This window comes from Dreissena polymorpha, chromosome 8, assembly GCF_020536995.1.
Source record: "Dreissena polymorpha isolate Duluth1 chromosome 8, UMN_Dpol_1.0, whole genome shotgun sequence".
NCBI lineage: Eukaryota > Metazoa > Mollusca > Bivalvia > Myida > Dreissenidae > Dreissena > Dreissena polymorpha.
This window is the reverse complement of record NC_068362.1, coordinates 90,507,688-90,535,292: the sequence shown is the minus strand read 5'-3', so window position 1 is coordinate 90,535,292 and position 27,605 is coordinate 90,507,688. Positions and strand designations below refer to the sequence as shown.

The following is a 27,605-nucleotide window of genomic DNA, read 5'->3' as shown; positions in this document are numbered from 1 at the left end:
GTATATCAGTAAAACAGTGTATTTGTCTGGAAGATAAAGAAATAGTGTTCATGCAAACGTTATCAAGTTGTTTGTTTAATATACAGACAAAGCGGGTAATATTATTATGTAAAATACTGTTTGTAATGTTGTTGCCATACCACATTTAATTAGCATAAATTCAATAATTCTATTAAAGTATGGTTGTATTTATTGTAACCAAATTGAGCCGCACTTTTGGAAAACCGGACTAAATGCAGGTCCGCAAAGTGTCATATAAGATTAGCCAGTACAGTCAGCACAGGCTTATCAGAAACAACACGTTCAGGCTAAATCGCATGTTCGTCAAGGAACAAAAATGTCCATTAAAGTGAAAGGGTCTTCCCTGATAAGCCTTTGCTGACTGAACAGGTTTATCTTGGACGACACTTTATACAAATTTATTCATCTCGGTTCCATCCGAGAGAGGCTCAGAAATATAAGCGCAACAAATAACATCAATGTCCCAAATATTAATATATGCGTCATCGGGACGCTGGAGGTATGGGTTGCCTGATGCATTAGCCTTGAGCTTGTTACATAACACCTTAACATCTTACCCTGACCTGATTTACCCAATAGTAATATCTGCGTTATATGAATACTAGAGTTGTTGTGTACCTAATAACAGTGCTCGGACGTGAGTAGGCCTCTTAGGACTCGTCATTGATTTGGGAATTGCTGTTAAGAGAATTGTAAATAATTGTGCACACTGATGAAGAGATCTCTATTGATTTGCAGAGACAGTTGTTACAGCAATAGTCGTTAAAAGAGAGGGATAACTTGTATGCATAAACATCAGTTCTTTAACTATCGTTGATATATTTATCGAGGACGGAAACTGTAATGCGCGCACATTGATTAGCCATAATATCTTAGGCAAAGACTTTGGCATCAACCACCGTTAGAAACTAACGTTAATGAAATTCACTTGATTGACGGAGCTATGACTTGAAACTCCGTTTCAGTATAGTTATTTCATTGCAATGCAGAAGTCAACACATTTAGAGTAAAATTGTAAACAAATAGTACACTTATCGAATACATGAATTAGCTCTTAAACATGTGAAATCTATCAAATGCCACAGCACCAAACTGTATTTTTTGTTATGTTAACTAAATGTCTTTTGCAGAAATATATTTAACCTGCCGGATTTGGTAGTTCCTATACAATGACAGTATTTAGTTTCTGCATACGGTATGTGAACATTTTGTTACGCATTCATGAGAACAGTAACCTATTCGCGGTGACACAATGGCACTGGCATTGTATGCATTATAAAAATTGATCATTTTTTCACGAACATACGTTTCCACAAGTAGTTGCAACATATATAAGCTAGTAAGTGAATACTGATAACTTATTTATAAAACAATTTACTAGTTTAAAATACACATACATATTCGGACATGTAAGAAGATGATTTACTTTTAATACAATATTTCGGAAAAGTCAAATGTAATTGTAACACATAACTAGACGATAAAAACAACAGTATAATCAGGGCAGCAAATGTATACATCATTAATAAGCAAGGACGTCTAAAGGTCAAAAAAGCGTTTCCTGATAACGTTTCCATTATATTGATATTCCTGCATTCCAATTGTTTGCCCTACTGCTCACACTGCACGTCGATTAATCACGTATTCGTGGGTTTGTCTGATGAAGATACTCAGACACCCGAAATTAAATAATACATATACGCTTTGCTCTGGGAAAACGGGCCTTAAAATGTTTGCCTAATTCGTGGCCGAGATTTGCCTGCGCAGTCCGTACATGCTTAGTTGGAAAGACACTTCCCGCGTAGACAGTTTTATTTTGCTTTGAATATAGCAACATCTTGCTTTAAACAAAAACACTGTAGCAGCCGAAAGTGTTGTTCCTGATCAGACTGTGCGGACTGCAAATGCTAGACCAGTTTTGACAGAATGACGCTAAAATAGTTCGTGACTTTAGTGAACTAGTCAGGACAATGACACGACTATAGGCGACATCTGTAATGTGTGTCCAAATCAAGCATACAAATAGCTGAGACGTCTTGTTGCAGTATTGGAAGATCGAGTATTGGCGTTTCTTACACGTTGAATCAGTAATAACTGATGAAACCTCGCATGCGTTTTGATAGGATTTAATATTTAATATTTAGCAAAACAATCTATCGGATAAGTTATAATTATATTCGTGGAATTGAAGAATCTCTTGATAATATTTAACGGTGTACGAGTTGTTTTGTTTAAACATTATCGATAAAAGTAACATTCTGTATACATTGATACGGTCAGACGGTTTGGGTTTGCAAGTTAACGATCGTTTGTCCGTACATAATTCGTACAAAGTATTTGAGTAAGTAATAATTTACAAAAGTCAAAGATCGCTTAATTTAGTATATTACGATGGACTTAGTTAATGGTATACGCGCAAAATAATCGCGTTATAGATAATCTAGTATAGTTGCATTAACCATGAATATACGTAGATTGTGAACATATGATTTAAATATTATTTACACTAGTATAATCCCGTGCACACATATCTGAAATGGACATTATTGCTCTAGCAGCCTTCATGGACAACTGTACATTACGGGCAGATGAATTAATTTTCCGGACTTTATTTCTGCTGACACGAGTCGGTGACATTTAATTTGGATGAAAATCAAAAGTAGTTAACGCAAGCTGTCTGGATGTTGCGAATGTTTCGAATGATTTTGTACCGTCTTTGCCCACCTTTAAGGGAACACTTCTTGCTTGACCAGGAGAAAAGTAAGTGAAAATATGTGTATGTGTAGTGTTTTTGTATGTTGTAAAAAGTTAAAAATGTAAAACATGTACGTTTTATACTACAATTACGACAAACAGTACATTATATTTTCGAATATATGCGATACTACTTCGTATGCAGTGGAATTTAATGATTCGTGATAATTTTACTTAATTGATTTAAAGTTAATAATACATTATTGGTATTATTTCGTTGTTGAAATTATATGTGCCATGTTTCAATTCCCATTGAGAGTGAAATATAAATGAATAATATTTTGGTATCTATTATTTAATTACGTTTTTTAGAAGTGATGTTGCTACGTGTTCGAACTGCACACATCTTGACAATCCATTGCATTATTAAATTTAAATTCGTGCTTTACATGTTGTTCTGTGATAAACGAATTTAATTTTCTATATAAATCTGTATAGCAATATTTATGGTTATTTACCACAGACTTTGTTTGTACATTAAATCGTGGTAATAAATCTCTGCAACTGCAAGATGCCTTAAAACCATGACACATATCTATATGTATACACTATGGTTCAATTTATTGTCAAGCTTCCTAAATAATAACATAAATGGTTAAGAAATCCTATATATGTAAATGTTACGAATTATATTCACCTTTTTATGCGTAGACCTTGACACATATGTATAAGTATTAAAATATTGCTTAATTCTATTTATAATACTAAAACTCAGGTCGAACGCCAAGAAAGCCAAGGCAGTAATTTTATTAAAAGTTGTCTTATACTAACTATAAGTTGTCAAATATTAATAACTATATAAATTAAACAATTGACAATTTACAATTTCGTTCATATCTGCCGACACAAAACAATAAAACGGCCAGGATTTACAATTTAAAAGCAAACCAAATCTGGTTTTATGATTTCAGTTCGGTTTTTAATATGTAATATGCGTAACGTTAATGCGAAGAATTTTACACCAACGACTTGCTTCGTGTATTCAAAAGTGTACTTGTTTAAATGTATCACATACAGACCGACATACTATAAAGCTTAGTTAGCTATACTCTGGAAACGAACATTACATACAATGAAACGTATAATGCTTTGTTTGTATTACGCTTCAATGCTCGTTCTAAAAAAACTTAAACATCATACAATCGCATTTCAAATTAAAAAAGCAAGGATATTATATTTTACATATTAAATTGCAATTTAGTAATTAAATAGTGAAATTGGCATCAGTACGACACTTTCACAACTATGTAAGGTATGCTGAAATGAAATGTAGACCATAATCACCTTACTCCCTTATTGTTTTAAACAAAGTTTCAGAACAAAGCATCTTACAGTGAAATTTCAAAAGTAACGTATGGCATCTCACAGAGAAGCTGTAGATCTAGTGTCGAATTTATTTTCACGATTTGCTATATTTAGCTTAATAAAAACACACACATTTGCAATAATATTTTAAATATGACTTTGCCTGCGAGCATATGCTTTTTTTTATAAGAGAACTCATTGAAGTAATTATGTTTATTGTCCCCTACCGGTGAAACCGGAGGGGACTTATGGTTTGCGCTCTGTCAGTCTGTCTGTCAGTCTGTCCGTCAGTCTGTCCGTCACACTTTTTTGGATCCTGCGATAACTTTAAAAGTTCTTCATATTTTTTCATGAAACTTAAAATAAGGATAGATGGCACTATGGAGATTATGCACGTCATTTCATTTTGCTCCTTCGTCAATATTTATGGTTGCTATGGCAGCAAATAAAAAATAAAATAAAAATCTGACAATGGTGGAGTTTCATGGTAGGGGATCATATTGCTTGGCAATCTCTTGTTTAAAATATGCTTTTACTTGATCGAAGCATATATTTAATGAATGTTGTATACACTTACCTTATTACATTTGACATCTTATGTTTGTGATACAGTGAGATTAACAACACACATTTCTTAGAGATACTGTTATTCCTGTTTCGGTTATTATGCACTTGAATATTTGATTTTGGGAAGCAGACGAGGTTAACATTATAATATGATACTTGCTGGTAGCTGTGTTTGAATAACAATTCTCAATCTCTAGAGTAGAATGAAGTATGAAAAACTAACCAGATTTATTTTCTGTGTTTGCCTCATATCGCCATCTCAAAAAATCAATACTACCGATGTTTATCTTTTGTACAAGTCTTCGATACGAGGTGTGTTCGTGTGAATATTATTTATTACATGTATTAACAAAATTTTCACAAATAATGTAGAGTTGAACAGGCGTCACTACTCTGATTGTTATCGCAAACATATAGGGATGTCACTGTTAATAATATATCCCATTCCGTCAATGAAATGACGTCATTAGAAACATCGGGTTTACTTCTTTTATACTCAAATTTCGACCGCCAAGTCCTTTACTGCATCATGCATATTTATTTCTATAAATACCGTTGTCAAACTAGTTCTGTATCTATTGTGAACTATTAACGACAATGTCGTTCTCTTAAAATGTAATGATCAGTCACAGAAGATCGTTTGTGCATAATGCATATTCGGAAATAATGAAAGATGTATTCGTAAGAAACAAAACTGTATTGTGCATGGTAGTTGTTCAAAATGCAGTGTCGAGTTCATCATCAATTTTGGTGTCATTCAGATTAAATTTGAAACTTGACTTTTGTGTATATTCATAATTATTGAAATATACCTTACTCAAAAACGCAATTTAACACGAGCAGGAACGAAACCAGAAAGAAACTATATATTATCTTTACTGACACACAAGGGCAAATGTACTTGTTGTATTTCGTTCGTTTCATGCTACTGAAAATGGCAAATAACACGGCCGTCTTCCAGCAATACGAATGTTGAATAGAATTGTAAGGAATCAAAAACGTATGTCGTTTAACATAGTTGCATTACCAGTACGAATAATATTGGGTTTTGTCCGATTACTGAGAACCAGATATCGGAATATAAATGATTATATTACTATGATCAGCTGCAGGTTTTGGTTTCGTTGATGCGGTTGTGCAAAGCATTGCAAAATACTTGTATAACGTCCAAAATACCGTTAAAGCCATCTTATGATGTTTAATGCTTTTAATCAACGTCACATATCCACCTTATAAACCTTACATGTACCCATACAACGTGTCTAGAAAAACACTGTTTATTTACATATCAGAAATGGGGTCATCGTTGTTTTGCAATCACATAAGGTCAATACATATACTAACCTAATGGTATTTTTTTGTTAAATGTAAATGACTATTATGTTGTTTATTCCACAAAAAACTCACTCCACTAAAACGATTGTTGAGACGATCTACTAAACATAAATTAGGATTATTACTTGACTGAAACATTTTAAATTTGATTTTTTTAAATGCACAGTTACATTAAGTCAAATAACTCAATAATTACATAAAAATGGCATAAAAGTATACATTCGTGTGTATGGAATTCGTTGAGTCTGTGTTGTTCGGCCCTTCCTTCCGTCTGTCTCTCCGTCCTTTGGATTGTTTTGTTTGGCGCGTAATTTTAAAGTACTGCTGCTAAAGTGATTGAGCTTTACAAACATACTAGTCACCATGTGAATCACCATAGTGTTTTAGCAATTAATGGCACTTATTAAATTGTGTTCTGCGTAATTAAATTCATTATTTATATTGACGGTCTGAAACATTACATTCGTATGAACAAGCCTTTGATATTGTGCATCCCTATTTTAGGGTTCGCATATGTTATTGTCATTTTGTTGCAGGGCAATTACAGGTTGTTGGATGCTTTCACATGAAATTCTGGTGCATTCACTAATAATAAAATACTTAGCCAACTCGTGTAAACTCGACCGGGTTTGGTAGTATTTAAATTAAACACAAATATAATTGTATGATGGCAATTGAGCTGTTTTATATCTGAAACTGCAGCATACTCTAATGGATGTAATGTCACTGTTGAGTTCAAACTATAACACAGTTTTGGCGCCCTGAATTCTAACGTAACTATATAATGAAAGTAAGGACGCATGCTTATCTCATATAACGACTTAAACTCGTATGAGAAGAATGATCACTGGTCGATTTCGGATAATGATAATCGAGTGTTCAATTTACGTGTTTTATTTCAGTAATGTTTATACACGATTTAAATTATTTTCCTTTTAGATCGTTCAAAGACAACAGGTAATGTCAGAAGAATTGTAAATGTATATAAATTGCACATGACATTGTTATCGATTGTACTAAAGAAGCTTTGTAATTAATGCGCACGAATGAAACAGAGTCCATGTATAGATTATATTACTAATTATTGCACAATTTCAATAATGGACCATGGGACCTGCTTCTGACCAAATCCTATTGTTTCGGCATGCCTATAAATGACATCTCATCAACTGCATTTACTTCAATGGGCATGTGATCTTTATTCCTGGATATTATTACTGAACGTATTAAGGTATTATAAAATGAATAAGCGATATGAAACAAATTCATTTTACATGTATGTCTCTTTGACTTGTATATATAACAGCAAACGGTACAAGATGTACAGCAATACAGCCGTTTGACGTGCTCATTTAAATATCATGTTTGGCATACCTTTGTATCTTTGTTAATGTTGTAACTTTTACTTCGGGTAAATGCTTTTCTGAAACTGATTGTCTTGAGCACTGTAGCGTACCTTGTCCTTTACATAGCGGTCTAAAGGAAATACGAATATTGTATAATGAGGACATTCGTGAAAACAGTATATTTGTTCCATTACAGCAGTTACATGGCATCGATCAATCGCGCCCCGAGGATTGCAAATAGCCGGGGGATAATTATGAATTGCATATAAATAACCAAATTAACTGCTGTATATTGAATATTTCTGATTAAATATGAACATTTATCAAAGATACATTTCATCCGGCTTTTGAGAAAAGCCTAACTATCATGGGAGATTTGTTCTCCCCCTGGGCTATCGACGACATATGCTAAATTGTTTTTTCTTGATAATATTCCAGGATTATGGTAGTTTGTCTGCTATAACGCCAATTTATTTTATCTATCTAATACTAAAAGATTCTTTGTTTAGTCCACCTATAATTTTATCACGAAGATGCGTTTGGTCATTGAATGTTTTATTCTTTGAAATCAGAGTTGATATTGCGTTGAATTTTACTTTTATCCGTAAAGTAAGAGGACGTTTACTTTAAACAAAACTGCATTACTAAGGCTCTCCGATTTCTGGATGATGATATTTGCTACAGTGATCAAACAATTTATTAAGTAACGCTGAGGCAGACATACATTTACATCGACACCACAGTTAAACATGAGTTAGTTAGGGGAAGTTTACTTTAAACAAAACTGCATTATTAAGGCTCACCGATTTCTGGATGATGATAGTTGCTATTGTAATCAAAAGATTTATCACGAAACGCTGAATCAGACATTCATTTACCTCGGCACCACAGTATTAAATGGGTACCGACTTTATTTTGTTATATTTTACCTTGTGTTACTACAATGAACTCATTGTACATGAATATAGACTTATATGTGAAATCTCTATGAAAATACTAGTTTTTAAAATTCCAAGACTGTTGCTTTCATAGTTGTTTTCTACCATCATCTAGAGGACCTTCTTCGACAAAGTGTGTACAAATCATGTCCTTCGGATCAAAGCGGAACAAGAACAATGGGCCGCAATTGTTTTGTGTAGGCAAATTGCACAATAACTTATACAATCTTCACTTAAACAAATCCTGGTCCTTCGATATAATCAGGAAACAACATATTCTTGTACACTACAAGGTGTATATAGGTCCCCAAATCAAAAGTTGCCGTTTCTTTATATCATAAATACCACGTTTTGTTAATTGTATTTCGGTAAGATATTAAATGGTGTTGATCTCAACGCATATCGTTATATCATTAAGGCAACCGTTTAGTTTTCCGTTTGGTTTTCAGTTCTCAAATGGTGGCAAATGCAGATTTTCATTTCAGAGAATACAATCATCAATTGTCTCCTTATCCTTAATATATATGTCATTATCGTGTACAATTAAGCACAGTATAGTTGTTGGAATCGCTTGCTTCCGAAGCCGATTACCGGTACAATATTAGTATTTATAAACAATTTTGAGCATATAAATTCCAAAACTGATAATAAACATAATCTGTTTGTGTTTAAGTTTCTGTATATACTTTATGTGTCTGGGTTTGAGTATTTGAATAGCTGTCGGTAACAGGGATGTTTTAAATAAATACATATTTTGTATAATTGTTAAATATCTGTTAAGTTTGTTGTAAATAAAACATTTAAGTCAAACTATTTTAATGTTTAGCTTTCAACGTAACATCTTTATAAAGCAAATCAGTGCGCAGTATATTTTTAATGTTCCTTTGTAATAAAAAGTATTCATAATTCCTCATACGTTTTGTTGTTATATTTGTGTGTAAATAATCGTGTATGCCATTTGTATATGAATTGTCACTAACATCCGCCTGTGTGTAATTGTTGTTCATAATATTTCTTCACTTTCGCTGATTTACCTATGTATACAGTAACATGATGATTAATGTAGTATATTCATATTATTCGGTCTCAAGAATTGTCCATGCAAAAGAGCAAAACTTCAGACATTTTGGTTTGCTAATTAATTATTGCTTAGTTAATTTGTTAAAAAGAGAGTTTTCATGTGTGATTTCAAACGTGATCACATTTTTATTAACCAGGTTTATAATGAATTAGATTTTCCTTTGTTATTTTTTGTATAGGTAGATTGCATTCATGACTGTATCAATGCAAGTGTTTCTGAACGTAGTGAATACAATTCGCCAAACGCTTTGGAATATTGTTATTGAATTGTATGTGCTGGTAGATTACATGCAAACCAGAATGTGGTTGAATAATTATTCGAATTTGAAAATAAATGAAGTGTGAAAATTTTGGTTTCGTGATGAAGCCGTGTTTCATATATAAAAAAATGTTACATAAAATTCATGATTGTTGAACCCCCTTCCTTAAACTGAGTGCGGAGACATTCAAACATCATCCGACACAATGTTTTTTCTGCGTTAAGGTCATATATATGAACACACTGATTGAAAACATAAAACACCGAAACGTTGAAGTGTTCGTTTATTTTAAAATGCGTATGTTCCGTTTGAATTTACTATCCATAATATAACTACATTATAATCTCAAATGGTCTTGGTATGTAAATGTAAGCGAAATAGAATTGTATATTATATACCAAATAAATGTGCATCTTTCTCAATTTGATGGTTTTATTACATGTCACAGAAACCTAATGTACCATTCTCCTTTCTAATATTGCATTCATTGAACTAAGTGTTGTTAATTTATCAAGAACACTAGGTGGAGAAAAAGTAAAACTGTCAATAGGCCTATAAACGCGTGTAAATATACCATTTACAAATTTGTGCCAGCGTTAACAGTCATCAATTATTCAAAAAAAAAACTGTCTCAGCCTTACCATATTGTGCCAAATAAGCAACGTTGTGGTTGCTTTGCTTTTATCCATAGACGCATTTCCTTTTTAACTCCTGTTTCAACACAACGGATGCCTGTAAAAGTTTCAAACATTGATTGAAAATTTGTCTTTGTTACAAACGCCATTTCTATACATTCACCCACAGTAGTTATTCCAAAACCACACACAGGATGAACGTTAAATAGTTAGTACAATGCAGTTACTGCTTGTGTGTATATATATATAGGAATAATGCAGCTTAATAAACATTATCAGGAGAAAATATATTATTCACTAACCTTTGATGGGAGGTAAAAACATAACATACAATACGATAGTGAATATTAAAAATAGCATGATTAAGGCTGGGATCAACATTTCGGAACGATTCATGCTATGCATTTGGCGTTTAAACCGGTTGAAAGGCGCTCTGAACCCCACGTTCAGCCTAAATTTTATTAAACACTCATGTAAATAGTATTAACACGAACACATACTGATGTCTTAATATAAATTTCAGGTCATTCAACTTATTATTGATATGCTTTATTTACAACAGGTCATTCAACTTATTATTGATATGCTTTATTTACAATACAGTTATTTAATTGTAAAGATACAACATACTTACAGTCTTTTGGGGCACGACGAAATTACAGGTACACAATTATTACCTAGATCCATTGTAAAATATTTCAGAACATTTCAGTATATCGTGCACAGTCAATGTCATCGTAATAATTCTTAAGGAAGAAGTTGTAACACAGCTTATGGGGTCCCATTAAATTGCTGGAATGTATTTGTATTTTACGTTTATTTTATATTTACATGTGTATGTAATTATTATGCATACTATATAAATGTTTAATACATATAAACAGGCCCTCACAAGGCAACGTACATGTACCCACAATGTTATGAAAATCTCTCATGACTCCTGATACGAATTATGTTTGATGTATGAAATATGCTTACACATGACAATTACCATGAGGACGTTATTGAAGTCAATTTGAAATATAAATGCCTCTTATAATTCATATAAATTAAATGGTAATGGTTCGGTCAAATTCATATTTGTTATATCTGTTTTCGCTAGTATAAATATCATCGTAAACCTGTAATTTGGCATGTCACTATAAATGGTACTTTCACCTTAATTAATTCTTGCAAAGGACATCTATCAAATACAGGATTGATAAATTCACACATGTAACGATAAAGACCCCTGCAATTTAAAGTATAATGTCAAACCCAGATACACATGTCACTTAATACTTCGGGCATTGACAGAACAACAATAAAATGAATTGATCGCGCATTAAACGACATACATGTATAATGTGATACTATTTCAGAATCGTCATATAATAACAATCGATTGGTAATGTTTTATCAACGTTTTTTTACAATGAGAAATGATGCAATACAAAACTAAAACAACTTATGCAATAGTATGTTATTTGTTCTTTTGAACACTAATCTAATGACATGTTAAAATGCATATAAGTATACCTGTGAAGAATGATGGCTGTCATTTCACAACGAAAATCATCTGGCGTATTCAGTTCTTTTGTAAGCATTTGATTGGTAGAACACACTTTACATAATTACGTTGGTGTCTATAGATGGCATTATACTGCATTAAAAAGTTAATTAACAGCTATTGAGGACTCATGAGACTCCAGGCACATTACCAGCAGAGAAATTATTTTAAATACTTTTTTCTGCAACCTCAATTATCAATGACACATCTTCTTTGTTGTTAACACATTGTTACGGGGATTATTTGTTGCCTTGTCTCCGAAAATGCGGTCTTGGTGTAAGCCTATTGTTAAGCTTGCATGCATGTTTATTAGAAAATACCTTTAGGAAAAAAATCTTTGACTTCATAACATCTTTCCATGTAATGTTGTAAAATAGATGTTATTCATTTTATCCACGCTAATATTAAACATTGAAAACCAATGTAGCTTATGTGTAAAAAGAAACCAAACTAATTATATTCTTTTTTCAGTCATGTTCGCAACCGTTTGGCTTTTTTTGTGAAAGCACGTCTGGTCAAGATAACGGATTTTACAGTATTTACTGAGTAAATTATGATATTTAACGCCCCTATCATTTCAGAAGTTGACGTAAAATCAACATAAATGTTCCCGTTAAGCGAATTGGGACTCAAGCCTGTAATTACATTGTACGTTTCGTGTATCATGATGCTATTTATACATAACCTCAAGTGTAAACTTATTATATTAGAGACAGAATCTTGAAGATTCTTCCTGTCGTGATGAAATGAAATCCTCGCGTAAAAAGCAATAGAAAGCCTAGTTAGAAAATTAGCCTTTAGGCTCCATTTTCTCGTATACAAATAAATGTCAGTGATGCTCGAGAAATGCTCCTCTTTGGGACTTAACTGGGGAAAAAGAGCCAGTTTGCTAATTGCTAGTCAGACAGCGTCAACTAATGCCTTTAGTGCTACAGGTTGTCAACATGCTTGCTGTGCAAAAACATGAAGAGCACACATCTATAGCGAAGTATCGATACATCTTTGTTTACAAATAGGGGGAATAATCCATAATGAAATAATGTTAAATATAAGCCGGCGAAAAATCCTTGTGAACATTTATTTTACCATTAAAATATTACCCTTTTTTCCGTATTTACAGTATATTTTTAGGCAAAGTCCTTAACATTAATAAATGCTAATTTCGATGTTTAACACATAAATTATATATATCCAGTTCAAATTCACATACCTTTTGGATATAATTGATAAGCTTTGAATGTCGCAAATATAATAGAAGCAAACGATTTATCAGACTCTTAGCGTTATCGATAAGTCTTTAAGTACTCTCTTGACATTATGATTGGTATAATCTTGTTTATGCTTTAGCTCACAGGTGAATGGCGCGTGGCCAAGTCACTTTGACACTATCAATTTGTCATAAAACAACATTTTTAATCATATTGGACCAAACAAAAACAAAAAATTCTGATATGTTATATAGAAACAAGGTAGGTATCTCTTGACACAGGAAAATCACCTTTATCAACATTTTATGCGATTTATTGCCTAAATGGCGGTCGATTTTCGTAAACTATGTACCATTTTGTTGGGAAAGGTTGCCTCGTGACGAAAAATGACCACAAACGGCTACTTGCTGACATCTTTACAGCAATACAATCCCTGACAATGGGATGGGTTTTAAGAATCAATCAGCTAGTATTTTTACGAAGCATGCAATCTATGTTATTATTATCATTATTGGATTCGATTCCTGTTGGGAGCGTAAACATTTGTTGGCTTCTGAATACAATCTTTAAAACTTATTTTGACTTTTGTCGTTAAGCATAGTTAATGTAATTATTTAGTTAAATTGAATTAAACATGAGAAGACATGTTTGTTGTTCGTCCTATCCCTGGCATGAACAACGTAAATCTAATTACATTATACAAAACTAAAAAGATTGAAAAAGCAGTGATTAAGAAATGACGTGAATTACTAATAGTTTGTTTCACAATCAATGTAAAAGTTGCAAAGATGTTGCTATGGTATTCAGAAAACCATTAAGTCACAGTGCTATAATTGAACAGAATACCAACCGTTATGATTGGTTTTTACTTTACTGTTAACATATTATATTTCCCAAAGCACGACAGTGTTACAAATGTATGCATTTAGCCCAAACAAAGATAATGGGGAAAGGGTTAGACTAAGAGTTCTTCAACATAATCGGGGGTCTTTCCCTTGAGAAAGCTTTATTCATTTAAAAAGTATACAGAACTTCAAACACAACGAATATATAGATTTAATTCGGGATATGATGGTACTAGTTAAACAAATACTTTTGATGATGATGCTACTACTACTACTATACTACTACTACTACTACTACTACTACTACTACTACTACTACTACTACTACTACTACTACTACTACTACTTCTTCTTCTACTACTACTACTACTACTACTACTACTACTACTACTACTACTACTACTACTACTACTACTACTACTACTACTACTACTACTACTACTACTACTACTTCTACTACTACTACTTCTTCTACTACTACGGCTACTGCTACTGCTACTGCTACTGCTGCTGCTGCTTCTGCTGCTGCTACTACTACTACTACTACTACTACTACTACTACTACTACTACTACTACTACTACTGCTACTACTACTACTACTACTACTACTACTACTACTACTACTACTACTACTACTACTACTACTACTACTACTACTTCTTCTACTACTACTTCTACTACTACTACTACTACTACTACTACTACTACTACTACTACTAATAATAATAATAATAATAATAATAATAATAATAATAATAATAATAATAATAATAATAATACAATACTTCACATCACTGTGGGAGCGATCCTCTCCAAAGTCACCACGAACTATTTCTCCCATGAATCGGACAAGAGAATATTTCAATAAGCTTTCAATGCAACCGAGCTTAAATAAATAGGTTTAAAGTAAAATAAACTAAATAATAGGTAAAATGGAATAACAGATAGTAATAAGTAATAATTCCGGTCAAGCAAACGAAAGTAGTTTGCTAAGTTGAGAATCGTGTTGTCGTATTAATTTTTATTGGAACTTTGTTAAAAATGAAGGTGTTGTTTTCATTATTCAACGAGGAATTACCATAAAGGAGCCAGCTCAAAAAAAAGGGGATGAAATGATCGTTGTAAAACGAGCTAGTCTTTGCAAACTACCACAATGACAAAAGTAATGCTAAAAATGTTCAACATTATTTCCGCAAGAACATAATTGAGTTTTTGGTAAATGATTTTTTGATCTGAGTTTCATTTACTGCAATTATTTCTTTATCGGGCATGTAACATGTTTCTACTTCCAGTGTAGAGATACTGGCGATTTTTGTTGCATAAATAAAATAGCTGTTTCCGTGAAAATTTGCAATTTGAAATGGTGTCAATGTTTTCGATATCAATATATAACGACTTCCAAAGATAAACGGAAGATGGCAACATATAGGTTTTTAATTTCAAGGTCATGCTGCTTAGTTACATACACGTGTATGACGCGTGATTCATTCTGGGCTTCGGTGACTAGCTTTAAACCGCTATAAACCTCGATTGCCCGTCCAAGAAGGTGCTCCCAGTTTTAATCGGTTTGACGATGCTGCGAAGCAGCTCGTCTAAGTTTTCATACCATGAAAACGTTCTTCACAATGGCGACCTATCTAAAAGACCGAGCCAGTCCGATTAAGAAAGCTCGTAATTTCTAATCGGCATACCTCGCTGATTATCATTGATAAAAGTATAGGAAGCTCAGCTATAAATAGGACAGCATATTCTGGGAAAAAGATTTAATAATAGTTTGAAAACGTTAATTTTAAATCAGTTATATTCAATCCATTATATGTTTATAGATCAATGAAACAACTTTGCATTTTCTGTATTGTATTTGACATTTGTCATGATTAAGTAAATAAATTGCGAATTAAAACGTGTATTATTAGCTTTCAACGCGGTCATGAGTGTAAAGAAAACGAATTATTTCGAACCTGCCATTTGTAAACGTTGTAGCGACTATGGTATATAAACAGCATAATAGCCGTTTGACATCTGTGAAACTCGCTCGTATGCGTGCTTTTTCATTTTGCATATTTAATAAACTTTTCAAACAGAAATTAAATAGCCACATTAGGGCACATACTATGTTTGATAATTCATTCGTTTGTTGGATATTGTTTGCTGTTTTAAACACATATTAGGTTATATCGCAGAGATTTAGTTAACCTTACCATGTATTCATGGGCGAATTCACGTATTCAAGTGCTCTTACGACTATGTGCTCATACCTACTTTCGGGAATCATCATGAAATTATTGCCGTACTAAACGAACAAACATGCCTAAGCCTATTGAGTTAGAGAAAAAAAACAATAATCAACATAGAAAAATTATTTGTTCATGCACATGGGCATGTGAAATCACGTCCGTACACATAGCATCATTAACTTAGGAAAGGAAACAACAAAATATAAAGTTTGGTATGATATAAATGTGGAATTAAAGAGCATGGTGTAACTAAAGAGCATGTCAAGTTTTGAATTTATATGCTGAAACGTAATGTTAAAACCAACAAACGTTTAACTGTAACAGAACGTTTTTTAAGATAAGAGGTACAGAAAATACACGTGTAATATATTTTTAAGATATTTCTTGTTATATTTGATCGAGAATGTAACCCGCCTCCCAGTTTCGCTGAATGGATCAAGTTCACCACGGGTACGCCTTCCCCGTACCCCCAATTTTTTTTCGTACCCTACATTTTTCGTACCCAATTTCTTTTCGTACCCAATTTTTGTTCGTACCCGAATTTTTGCACGTACCCAAAAAGTAGTTCGTACCCAATTTGTTTTCCTACCCAAATTTTTTGTCGTACTCAATTTTTGTACCCAAAATTTTCGTATCCATTTTTATTCGTACCCAAAATTTTCGTACCTACATACACAATTGTGGTGATGTAGATAAACTTAAATAGATGCTTTTATATCAATCCTCTTCAAAAGCATCGTCACACCAGTACTGTCAGTACTGATTATATTTAGTGTAATGATTTGTATACTATTGACTATCTGGTAGGAAACAGTAAACTCATGGTTTGCGATCAAGTGACTAAATGGAGTAAACTGTTTTCATTTAAGCCGTAGTGTGACCTTGCCTTGATACATCGTGTTATGTTATCATTAAAAATGTTGCTCGCGTTAAAAACTATAATAAATAAAATGCAGTTGAATACCATGTATCCAGTGATTATATTTACCTTGTTTCATAATAACGTATGTATCGAACATTTAAATTCGTTATATCACGTCTTTAAGTCGACATGCTGATTGCTTTACAATCTAAATGAACATACGAATATTGTATACTTTTAGTTTGCTGGCTATGTACATTATAACCTATTCAGCAATCAATCGACATCAATCCTAGCGCATCTAGTAGAAGCCAATAAGCTTGCCAGTGACATCAAGAGGTCGATTTCAGAGACATATTTAGCGACAATCGCAGGGCAGGATCAGAAATACGTGCTTTGTCAAGTAACGGAAAATATTATGTGTATGGTTGTTCTGATTTGAGTGGCCATTTATCGTTAGCATAGCGCTACTAAATCTAATGTATTACAGATACAAAAAATGCAACCCTCTGTGTTGTTGATTGGATCGCTAAAAATGACAATAAATGACGTTCAAACAAGTTCTACAAAGCTTTGATTTATGACTACGATTGTAAGCAATTCTAAAATGATTTAATATTGCGCGCACGGTTTTCCCCACGGATCATACGTATCAGTCTGAGAGACCTAATTGACTGAAGATATTTTCGATGGTGTTTACCAATGCTTTGATGTTAAACGAGCGAACATGAACAGCTGTTTTCACGGTGAACGTGAATGTGAAGATTCAAAGTACTTGTGGGTTCTGGCTCTCAACTTTGACTCCAATCAAGTAATCCGAGGAAATAATCGAGAGGGGGTATTTTGATTGCATTTCCATGCTTCCGTATCAGTAGCCTTATGAATGCGGTGGAAGTCTAGGATTATTCTTTCAGGATTGCTTTTTGTTCGGTGTTTACAGATATACGAATAAATTTTGATTTTGTAACACGTGTAAAAACAATGTCCATGTGACAGGAATCTAAAAATGGGGACAATTTACAACAAAGATCACCATAATGGTATGTACAAAAAATATAAACATGTAAGATTGTTACAGCGATAGTATAATATACAAATATTCATTTTACTCAATTCTGATTTGTAGATGGGTGGTATGTGCTTATTTAAATTGAACGCTCTCTATGAAGGAATTTATGTCGTTTGTTTCTCGTATCGATCACTTATTATGGAACAGTTAAACAAGAATATAACACCTACTTCATTTTTCAAATACATGCATGCGCTATTAGCAAATTTTGATAATGAATCGATACCGATTGCGGCAATGTCTTTGCTATCAGTATCTTGTGAAGAGCGAAGTTTTAGTTTATATTGGATATTTGTTTATTATATTACCTCTACGTTGTTGCGTTAAATTATTATAGTGGGGGTATAAACGCACTATAATAATATCGTGAAATTTAAGTAGTGTTAATGTGTGTATTCCCATGTATTGTAATGTGTTTACATTTTTTTAGTTATGGTTATTGGAAGGAAGAAGAGTGTATGTCAGTTGAGTAAAACAAGCTATGGTTCAAATAATCGGTATAAATAATGTATAAAACATAAAGGTACATGATGTATTTCGCAATGTATATGCAGATTTTTATCATGATTCATACCAGGGCCTCACAATAACGTGACCAGTTTATGTCTTTAAGAAAACGAGTAATCATAAACATGGACGTTGAATCGCCGCACTAGTAAATAAACAACATTGTATTTTCAAAGTTGTAATATACGAAATATTAAACATGGCCCATATGTAAAGACCATTTAAATTATCAGCAGATTCTAAATTTTGAAATTTACCATCGTCCTTTATTGATACGCATCTTTACATAATAAACTAATGTGGAGTTTATTAATGTGCGGTTCTATCTGGTTTATCTTTACCATTTGTTCTTATTAAAAAATAGCGCACTACTTTGTTATTTGTTGTATGAATAAAACAGTCAAATGGGTATGATTTATTCAGCATATTTAAAAAGTTGCATTATTGATGCGTGTTGTAGAATGTGTTTATTGAATTATCGGTATTCAAACTTGCAGTTTCAATTTAAGTATTAAGCTTTAAAAGTGTGCCACTTCGTATTATCTTAAACATGTAATTTGGCATGCCACTATAAATGGTACTTTTACTATATTTACGTCTTGCAACGATAAAGACGTCTGCAATTTAAAGTAGAATGTCAAACCCAGATACAACTTTCACTAAATACTTCGGGCATTAACAGAACAACAATAAATTAATTGATCGCTCATTACTGCTTAAACTCTATCTATAATGCTCTCTGGCGGGGTGCAGAAACTCAGCAAAAGGAGAGAGAAATCGTGTATTAACAAGGCGATGCATGTGCCGTTCAAGCCCTGTTATGTGTTTTTTCATATTCATAAACTGGTCCACACGCAGTTACTTCCCATTTTTCATGGGATTTAATGTGAAATTATTATGAACTGTGTGCTCCAGTCATCGACGACTTTCCAAGCATAAATGGGGAACTGATTAAGCACCAGTTTCCTGATGCATACAGGGATAAAGGCATATTGTTCAATTCACTTTTCAAATTATACCATCTGTACTCTCTTACCAACAGCTTTATTTATTGGCAACGTGAATGAAGTTAAGGTTAGTTACTCAGCACTTTTAAAAGAATATCCTGTACATGTAAGTGTTAATGTACCTTCAACGTTCCTGCTGTATGCTTGAAATACTTCAGTGACCATAGCTTGGCAGTATGAATTTTTAGAAAATTTAGTTGGAACGAAATAAGATATACCTGTACGAAAGAACCATCTATGAAAACAATTACTTATTATGACGATACATTTATCTGTCACGACCAGTAAATTCCAAAATAATTCCTCATGTTTTACTTTGCGCGGCTGCATTTCAACTTTGCATTAATCCCCTGTTTAAACACATTTTTTAACGAAAATTGCCTATTCGAATGTAAAGCTTCGTCATTTCTGATGATGACCGAGTTAGGCATATGCAAAACACAACATTGCACTGTATGACGTCATAATCGAATTATTTTGTCGATGTCGAATGAACAAGACATATTGTTTGCAATGTTATTTTAATTTGTTTTGTTATGTGTGATTTGTTTATGCAATAATAGTAAATATAAACATTTTCTCGGACATGGTCATCTTCGGGCTCGCGAAAATCCCGAGTGACTCGGGCAGTAACGGATTTTTCGAGCGCCCGCAGACGATCATCCCCTCGAAAACGTGTATTAGCCCTATATTTGACGACATGTAATGTGATGCTATTTCAGAATAGTCAGATTATAACAAGCGATTGTACTGTTATAATCAACGTTTTTTTACAATTAGAAACGCTGCAACACAAAACTAAAACAGCTTATGCAATAGTACGTCCTTTGTTATTTTGACCGCTTATCTGATGACGTCGTTTAAAAAGCAAATGTGTATACCAGTAAGAAATATTCAAAATATAGAAATAAATATACTAGACATCCCTAATTTGGAAATAAATTGATCCAATTTAGGCGGATGGGAGAGTCCACTATGCATAAATGGGTTAACACATTGTTACCGGGGTCATTTGTTGCCCTGTCTCCGGCAATGCGGTCTAGTTGTATGCTTATTATTAAGCTTGCGTGCATGTTTATTAGAAAGTAACTGTAGGACAAATACTCAGACTACATTGCATCTGTTCATGAAATGTTGTAAATAAGACGTTAATCATTTCACCCACGCTATAATTAAACACTGAAAGAATATGTGTTAAAAGTAACAATACTAGTTATATCCTTTTTTCAGTCATGTTCGCAACCGGTTGCTATTATTATGAAAGCACATCTAGTCAAGATAACGGTTTTTACAGTATCAACTGAGTAGATTATGCTATTTAAAGCCCCCATAATTACAGAACCTGACCTACAATGAACATAAATATTTCCGTTCAGCGAATGGGGACTCGAGCCTGTAATTTCATTGTACGTTTCGTTTTTTATGATGATATTTATACAAACCTTAAAGGGTAAACTTATTCTATAAGAGACAGAATCTTGAAGATTCTTCCTGTCGTGATGAAATGAAATCCTCGCGTTAAAAGCAATAGCAAGCCTCGTAAGACAATTTTCTCGTATATCAATAAATGTCAGTGTTGCTCTAGAAATGCCCCTCTTCGGGAATTAACTGGGGAAGAAGAGCCAGTTTGCTAATTGCTAGTCAGACGGCGCCATGCAATGCCTTTAGTGCTACAGGTTGTCCACATGCTTGCTGTGCAAAAACAAGAAGAGCATACATCTATGGCGCAGTATCGATACGTCTGCACTTGCAAAAAGGGGAAATAATCCATAATCATATATCATTAAATATTAGCCGGAGAAAAATCCTTGTGAACATTTTAATTATAATGAAAATATTAACCTTTTTTACGTATTTACCGTACATTTTTAGGCAAAGTCCTTAACATTAATGCTAATTTCGATATCTAACACATTAATTATATATATTCAGTTTACATTCACATACCTTTTGTTTATAATTGATTAGCGTTGAATGTCGCCAATATAATAGAAGCAAACGATTTATCTGTCTCTTTAAGTTATCGATAATTCTTTAAGTGCTTTCTTGACATTATGTTTGATTAGGTATAATCCTGTTTATGTTTTAGCGTCCCATACCAGAAATAAATGTTTTTTTACACGCCTAAGTTTCCATCTCCCAATTGTAAAAACACAAACCAAACAGATGTTTACAGCAATACAATCCCAGAAAATGGGATGGGATTGTATGAATCAATCAGCTGGTATTTTTACGAAGCATGCAATTTATGTTATAATTATTATTGGATTCGATTCCTGTTGGGAGTGGCAACATTTTCTGGCTTCGAATTTGAATCTGAATACAATCTTTAAAACTAATTTTGACTTTTGTCGTTAAACTTAGTTAATTGTTTGATTTAGTTATATTGAATTAAACATGAGAAGACATGCTTGTTGTTTGGCCTACCCCTGGCATGAACAACGAAAATCTTATTAAATTTTTACAAAATGGGAAGATTGACAAAAGCAGTGATTAAAAACGACGTGTATTTACTACAAGTTCGTTTCACATTAAATTTAAAAGTTGCAAAGATGATGCTATGGTATTCAGAAAACCAATAAGTAATTGTGCTGTAATTGAACAGAATACCAACCGTTATGATAGGTTTTTACTTTACTTTAAACATATTTTATTTCTTAAAGCTTGACAGTGCTACACATGAATATATTTGACCCAAACAAAGAGAATGAAAACGCATAAGAGTTAAAGTTCTACAACGTTATCGGGCTAAACCTTGAACCTTATTTTGGATAGAATATAATTGAGTTTTTTTCTAAATGAATCTGAATTTGATAGATCTGAATTTCGGTTACTACAATAATTTCTTTAATGGGCGTGTAACATGTTTCTATCTCCTGTGTAGAGGTACTGGGGATTTTTGTTTCATAAATAAAATAGTTGTTTCCGTGAAGATTTAAAATTTGAAATTGTGTCAATGTTTTCGATAAATATAGAACGAATTCTAAAGATAAACGGAAGATGGCAAAAGATAGGGTTTTATTTTCAAGGTTATGATGCTTAGTTACATACACGTGTTTAACGCGTGATTCATTCAGGGCTTATGAGGTGATTCGGTGACTAACTTTAAACCGGTATAAACCTCAATTACCCATCCATTGGTGCTCCCAGTGTGAATCGTTTATATGTTTAGTGTAATGATCTAGTTTTCTATGTACGACTGTAGTATATAGGTCAATGCCTTAAACAATTTACTATCAGGTAGGAACATTTATGATACGGTAAACTCATGGTATGCGATCATGTGAATTATTTGAGTAAGCCGTTTTCATTTAAGCCGGTGCGTGACCTTGCCCTTGATACACCTTGTTATTTTATCATTACAAATGTTGCTCGCATGAACAAAATAAAGAAAACATGCAGCTGGATACCATTCATCCAGTGATCAAACTTTTCCTTGTTTAATAATAACGTAAGCATTGACCATTTAAATTATATATATCACGTCTTTAAGTCGACATGCTGATTGCCTTATAATCTAAATGAACCCGAGAATAATGTATGCTTCTAGTTTGCTGGGTATGTACATTATAACCTATTCAGCAATCAATGGACATCAATCCTAGCGCATCTAGTAAAAGCCAATAAGCTTGCCAGTGACATCAAGCGATCGATTTCACAGTCATATCTAGCGACAATCGCAGGGCAGGATCAGAAATACGTGCTTTATCAAGTAACAGGAAAATATGATGCGTGTCGCTGTCCTGATTTGAGTGGCCATTTGGCGTTAGCATAGCGCTACTAAATCTAATTTGTTTCGGATACTAATAGTGCAATCATCTGTGTTACAAGTTTTACAAAGCATTGATCTATGACTACGATTGTAAGCAATTCTGAAATGATTTAATATTGCGCGCACGGTGCTCCCCACGGATCATACGTATCAGTCTGAGAGACCTAATTGACTGAAGATATTTTTGGTAGTGTTTACCAATGATTTGATGTATGGACGAGCGAACATGAATCAGCTGTTTTCACAGTGAAGGGGAGTGTGTGAAGATTCAAAGTACTTGTGGTTTCTGGCTCTCAACTTTGACTCCAATCAAGTAATCTGAGGAGATAATCGAGAGGGGGTAGTTTGATTGCATTTCCATGCTTCCGTATCAGTAGCATAATGAATGCGGTGGTAAACTAGAAGAATTCTTTCAGGAACGCTTTGTGTTCTGTGTTTACAGATATAATAATTAATGTTGATTTTGCAAAAAGTGTAAAAACAATGTGTATGTAACAGGAATCTAAAAAAATGGGGACAATTTACAACAAAGTTCACGATAATGGTATGTACAAAATACAAACATTTGTTACAACGATTTTATAATACACAAATATTAATTATACTGAATTCTGATTTGTAGATGATATAATTTATGTTAAGTTGAATTGAACGCTGTCTAGAAAGGATCACTTGATATGGGACAGTTAAACAATAATATAACACTGACTTCATTATTCAAATACATGTATGCACAATTAGCAAACCATTTGATAATGAATCGATACCGGTTGCGGCAATCGCTTTTCTATCAGTTTCTAGTGAAGAGCGATGAAGTTTCAGTTTATATTGATTATTTGTTCATTATATTACCTCTCAGTTTTTGCTTAAAATGATTATAGTGGGGTTGTAAAAACACTGTAATTATATTGTGAAACTTTAATAGTTTTAATGTGTGCATTCCCATTTATTGTATTTGTTTATAAGTTAATTTTACTGGTTAGTGGAAGGAAGAAGAGTGTTTGTTGTTTGATTGGGATACAGAATTATAAAACATGACAAGCCATGGCTCAATTTATATCGGTAAAAATAATATATATACAATTAAGGCGCATGTATATTACGCAATGTATAAAATGCAGCTGTATATAATGATTCATACCAGGGCCACACAAGAACGTGTCCAGTTTATGTCTTTAAGAAAATCTTTAATAAAAAACTTGACGTGGAATCGCCGCACTAGTAAATGAACACCATTGTATTTTGAAAAGTTGTATTTAACGACAGATTCAACATGGCCCTTATGCAAAATCCATTTAAATTATCAGCAGATTCTAAATTTTGATATTAAACATCGTCCTTTTTTGATATGCATCTTTGAATATAACAGAAGTTATTTATTTCAGATCGGATACAATTCGACCTTAACCGATATCCCAACGGTTAATGCAAATGGTTAATTGCCAAATGAAACTCAGTGGTTTAGTCAAATCTTGACGCGAATATACCTTCAAAAATTATCACTATGATTGGTATTCATATATAAAATGCGTCGAATTTTTAACGATTAATGTTCGTGTATTATTGTATGTACTGATCAGAATAGGCTATCCTGCAGCATAAAATTAACCCTTTGTATATTCTTCATGCATGTACGTAAAACACTGAGATTAAGAGTTAATGCGAATGATTCCCTTTGTTTCTTTTGCATCTATTGTTTTATGAAACAGGTAACAAACACTATACACAAATAAAATTGTATATTGATAGGCGAATTACATGAACTTAATTCATGAAGTGTTTATAAGAAAACACCCTATATGAATTGTAAACCAAATATAAATAAATACAACTAAGCATAACCATGATTCTCGCTGTACGAGCCTATATTGATACTCTGCAGCACCACATTGTTGGATAGCAGATACGCAGCTTTTAATTAATGCCACTTTCCCATAATGGCTGCTTACCACTTACCACTTACATATAGTGCCTGCTATCAGTACATGGCGTGTTGGTTTTTTGCTTTGCCAGCATAAGGACCATTTTAACTACTCCTACTACTCTCTGGTATGTCTTTTGAAAAGTGTTTATTGAAACGATGTAATACATTAAACAGCGTTCGACCAATCGTGTTAAAATATGGATAAATAGTTAGAAAGGACATATTTCTAACATACACCTGTTATGGATCACGGATTGATTTTGTATAAATTGATCATGTTTTGTCTTTTAATGCATTGTTTCTGTGTGTCTTTTATTGCGTGTGTCTCTTTATATATCATGGTTTAGTGTGTGTGTATACACTAGCTATTTAAGTCTAGACACTATTTAACAGAACAGAACATATCGGTTTTATTACAGCTTATCGTGATAATTCAGATTAATACATGCGTATTAAAGAAGCATATCGGCATTCGTCATATTCTATGAAATGGCCATGTGTCTTTACATAGATCAAGGTTATATATGTATTTTTGTAGATTATGTCTTTGTGTGTTTATATGTTGATCATAGCTATGTATGTCTTTTAGAGGGTTGATGTGAATAGAGTTTCAGATTGTGTTTTTCTTGTATACTATTTACTCACAAAACTGGGCTTTATCTCTTATGCGTAAAATGTCGTCCCAGATAAGCATGTGCTTAACTCTAAGGCTAATTAGGGACGACACTTTCCTCTGTATGGAGTTTTTGTTAAAAGAAAGTCTCTTCTTAACGGAAAAAAAATCAAATCTATGCGGAAAGTGTCGTTCCCGAATAGCCAGTGCTGTTTGCAGATGCTAATATGTGACGATAATTTACGCACTTGCATTAAGCCACACTTTCCCTGAACATACATTAAGCGTGTGCTCATAACATTATATGTCGTGTTTTGTTTATTTATAGATCATGATATTGATGACCTTGAGATGAAGGTTATGAGGTACAAACCGGAAAGCCTTGATATTCTCTGCAAGAACACAAAGTTCTCCAAAAAAGAACTTCAGATTATGTACAGAGGTTTCAAGCAGGTTCGTGTTTGGACTTATCTTTGTATAAGAGTTTCGTTTTGGAAAAACTTGGCTTAATACATGGGTGTAAAGTGTCATTCATTTAGCGTATGCTGCCGCATAGGCTTCTCAGTTACGACACTTAACACCTAAACTGGAGTATCGTTTAAAAATACTTTCTTTGCACAAAAAGTCCATTACAGCGGAATGTTTCGTCCATGATTAGCCATAACGGACGGAATAGGTAAATCTTGGATGACACTTAATGCAAATGTATTTAAGACCATTTTGTCAAAGCGGGTCTGATATAAATACTTTTTTTCCGTGAGCTTAAAAACGAACCAGATTAAAATTCGATATATTTTGCATGTTTATACCACAAAATAAGAACATCATAAGCTACTACGCGTTTCGTAACTATTTGACAGGTTTTTATGTTGCTTTCATATGTAAATGTTTTGATATAGCTAACCATCGCAAACATAGTTTTGCTTACCGCCATACATTTACCCTTATTGTTTTTTCAACTGTTCGCTCTTTATATTGCACCGATGTTTGCCATTCTTGACTGGGCAAGGTACACTTATTTACTGATAACTACAGTTTTTGACGGATACAAAGAAACACACGATTGTTTATACCACGACATTATTACAAAGAGATCGTGTTAAAGATAGAAGAAAGACTGACAAACATTTAAGTATTCCTAATTAAAGATACTTACAACAACGACTATACCAAATATGTAAATTAATTATAATAACTACTGATTGATAACATTTGAGCATTTCTTTTAGAAGATACAAGATAAAGAACTGAATAAACATCTTTAGTTGTGTAATTGGCTGGCACTGATGTCAATAATGTTAACAAAAAAGGGCAATTGATCAAGAATGGGTCTTCTTTGGGGACATCTGCGGAAATAGTCGTCAATTCTGGTTAAAAGTTAGAAATGACGACATATCGATGACTGTCAGTTAAATACAACTGAAACCAGACTTGTAAAAAATAAATGATACCAATGGCATGCACCTTTAATGGAAAGCTATGGTTCCACACCCGACGCAATTTATCGGCGATATCACATCAAACAGCTCTCTTCTCCTTGCCGACGTCTTGTGAATATATGATTTCATTGTTAAGACATAGTTTTTTGGTTGTCGTTAAATCGTCTGTTATGACTTCTGATTGCAAGGAGTGGATAATGTTATTGGCAATAAAGTAGTTGGAAAATAGTAGTGAACGCAGTTTTCCATTAGATCATCGATGTAATCAGTATGAAGAATGGTTTGAAGGTAGAGAAGCGTTGGGCGTTTTAAAGTCTGGAGGGAAATTAGC

At 33.2% G+C, this 27,605-nt stretch overlaps 1 protein-coding gene across 3 annotated transcripts in view; it reads left to right on the top strand.

Annotated features, from left to right (window-relative positions):
• LOC127841027 (Kv channel-interacting protein 4-like) overlaps positions 1–27,605 on the top strand; it is a 98,369-nt gene that overhangs the window by 64,265 nt on the left and 6,499 nt on the right. Inside the window, exons 1-2 of one of the 3 annotated variants that reach the window (XM_052369536.1) lie at positions 17,701–17,983; positions 26,164–26,288. In XM_052369536.1, the coding sequence (XP_052225496.1) occupies positions 17,950–17,983; positions 26,164–26,288 (159 nt within the window). In that variant the 5' untranslated portion in view covers positions 17,701–17,949. Of the gene's footprint in view, positions 1–17,700; positions 17,984–23,286; positions 23,843–26,163; positions 26,289–27,605 lie in introns of those variants that run through there. The other 2 variants (XM_052369535.1, XM_052369534.1) reach the window with 2 other exon arrangements.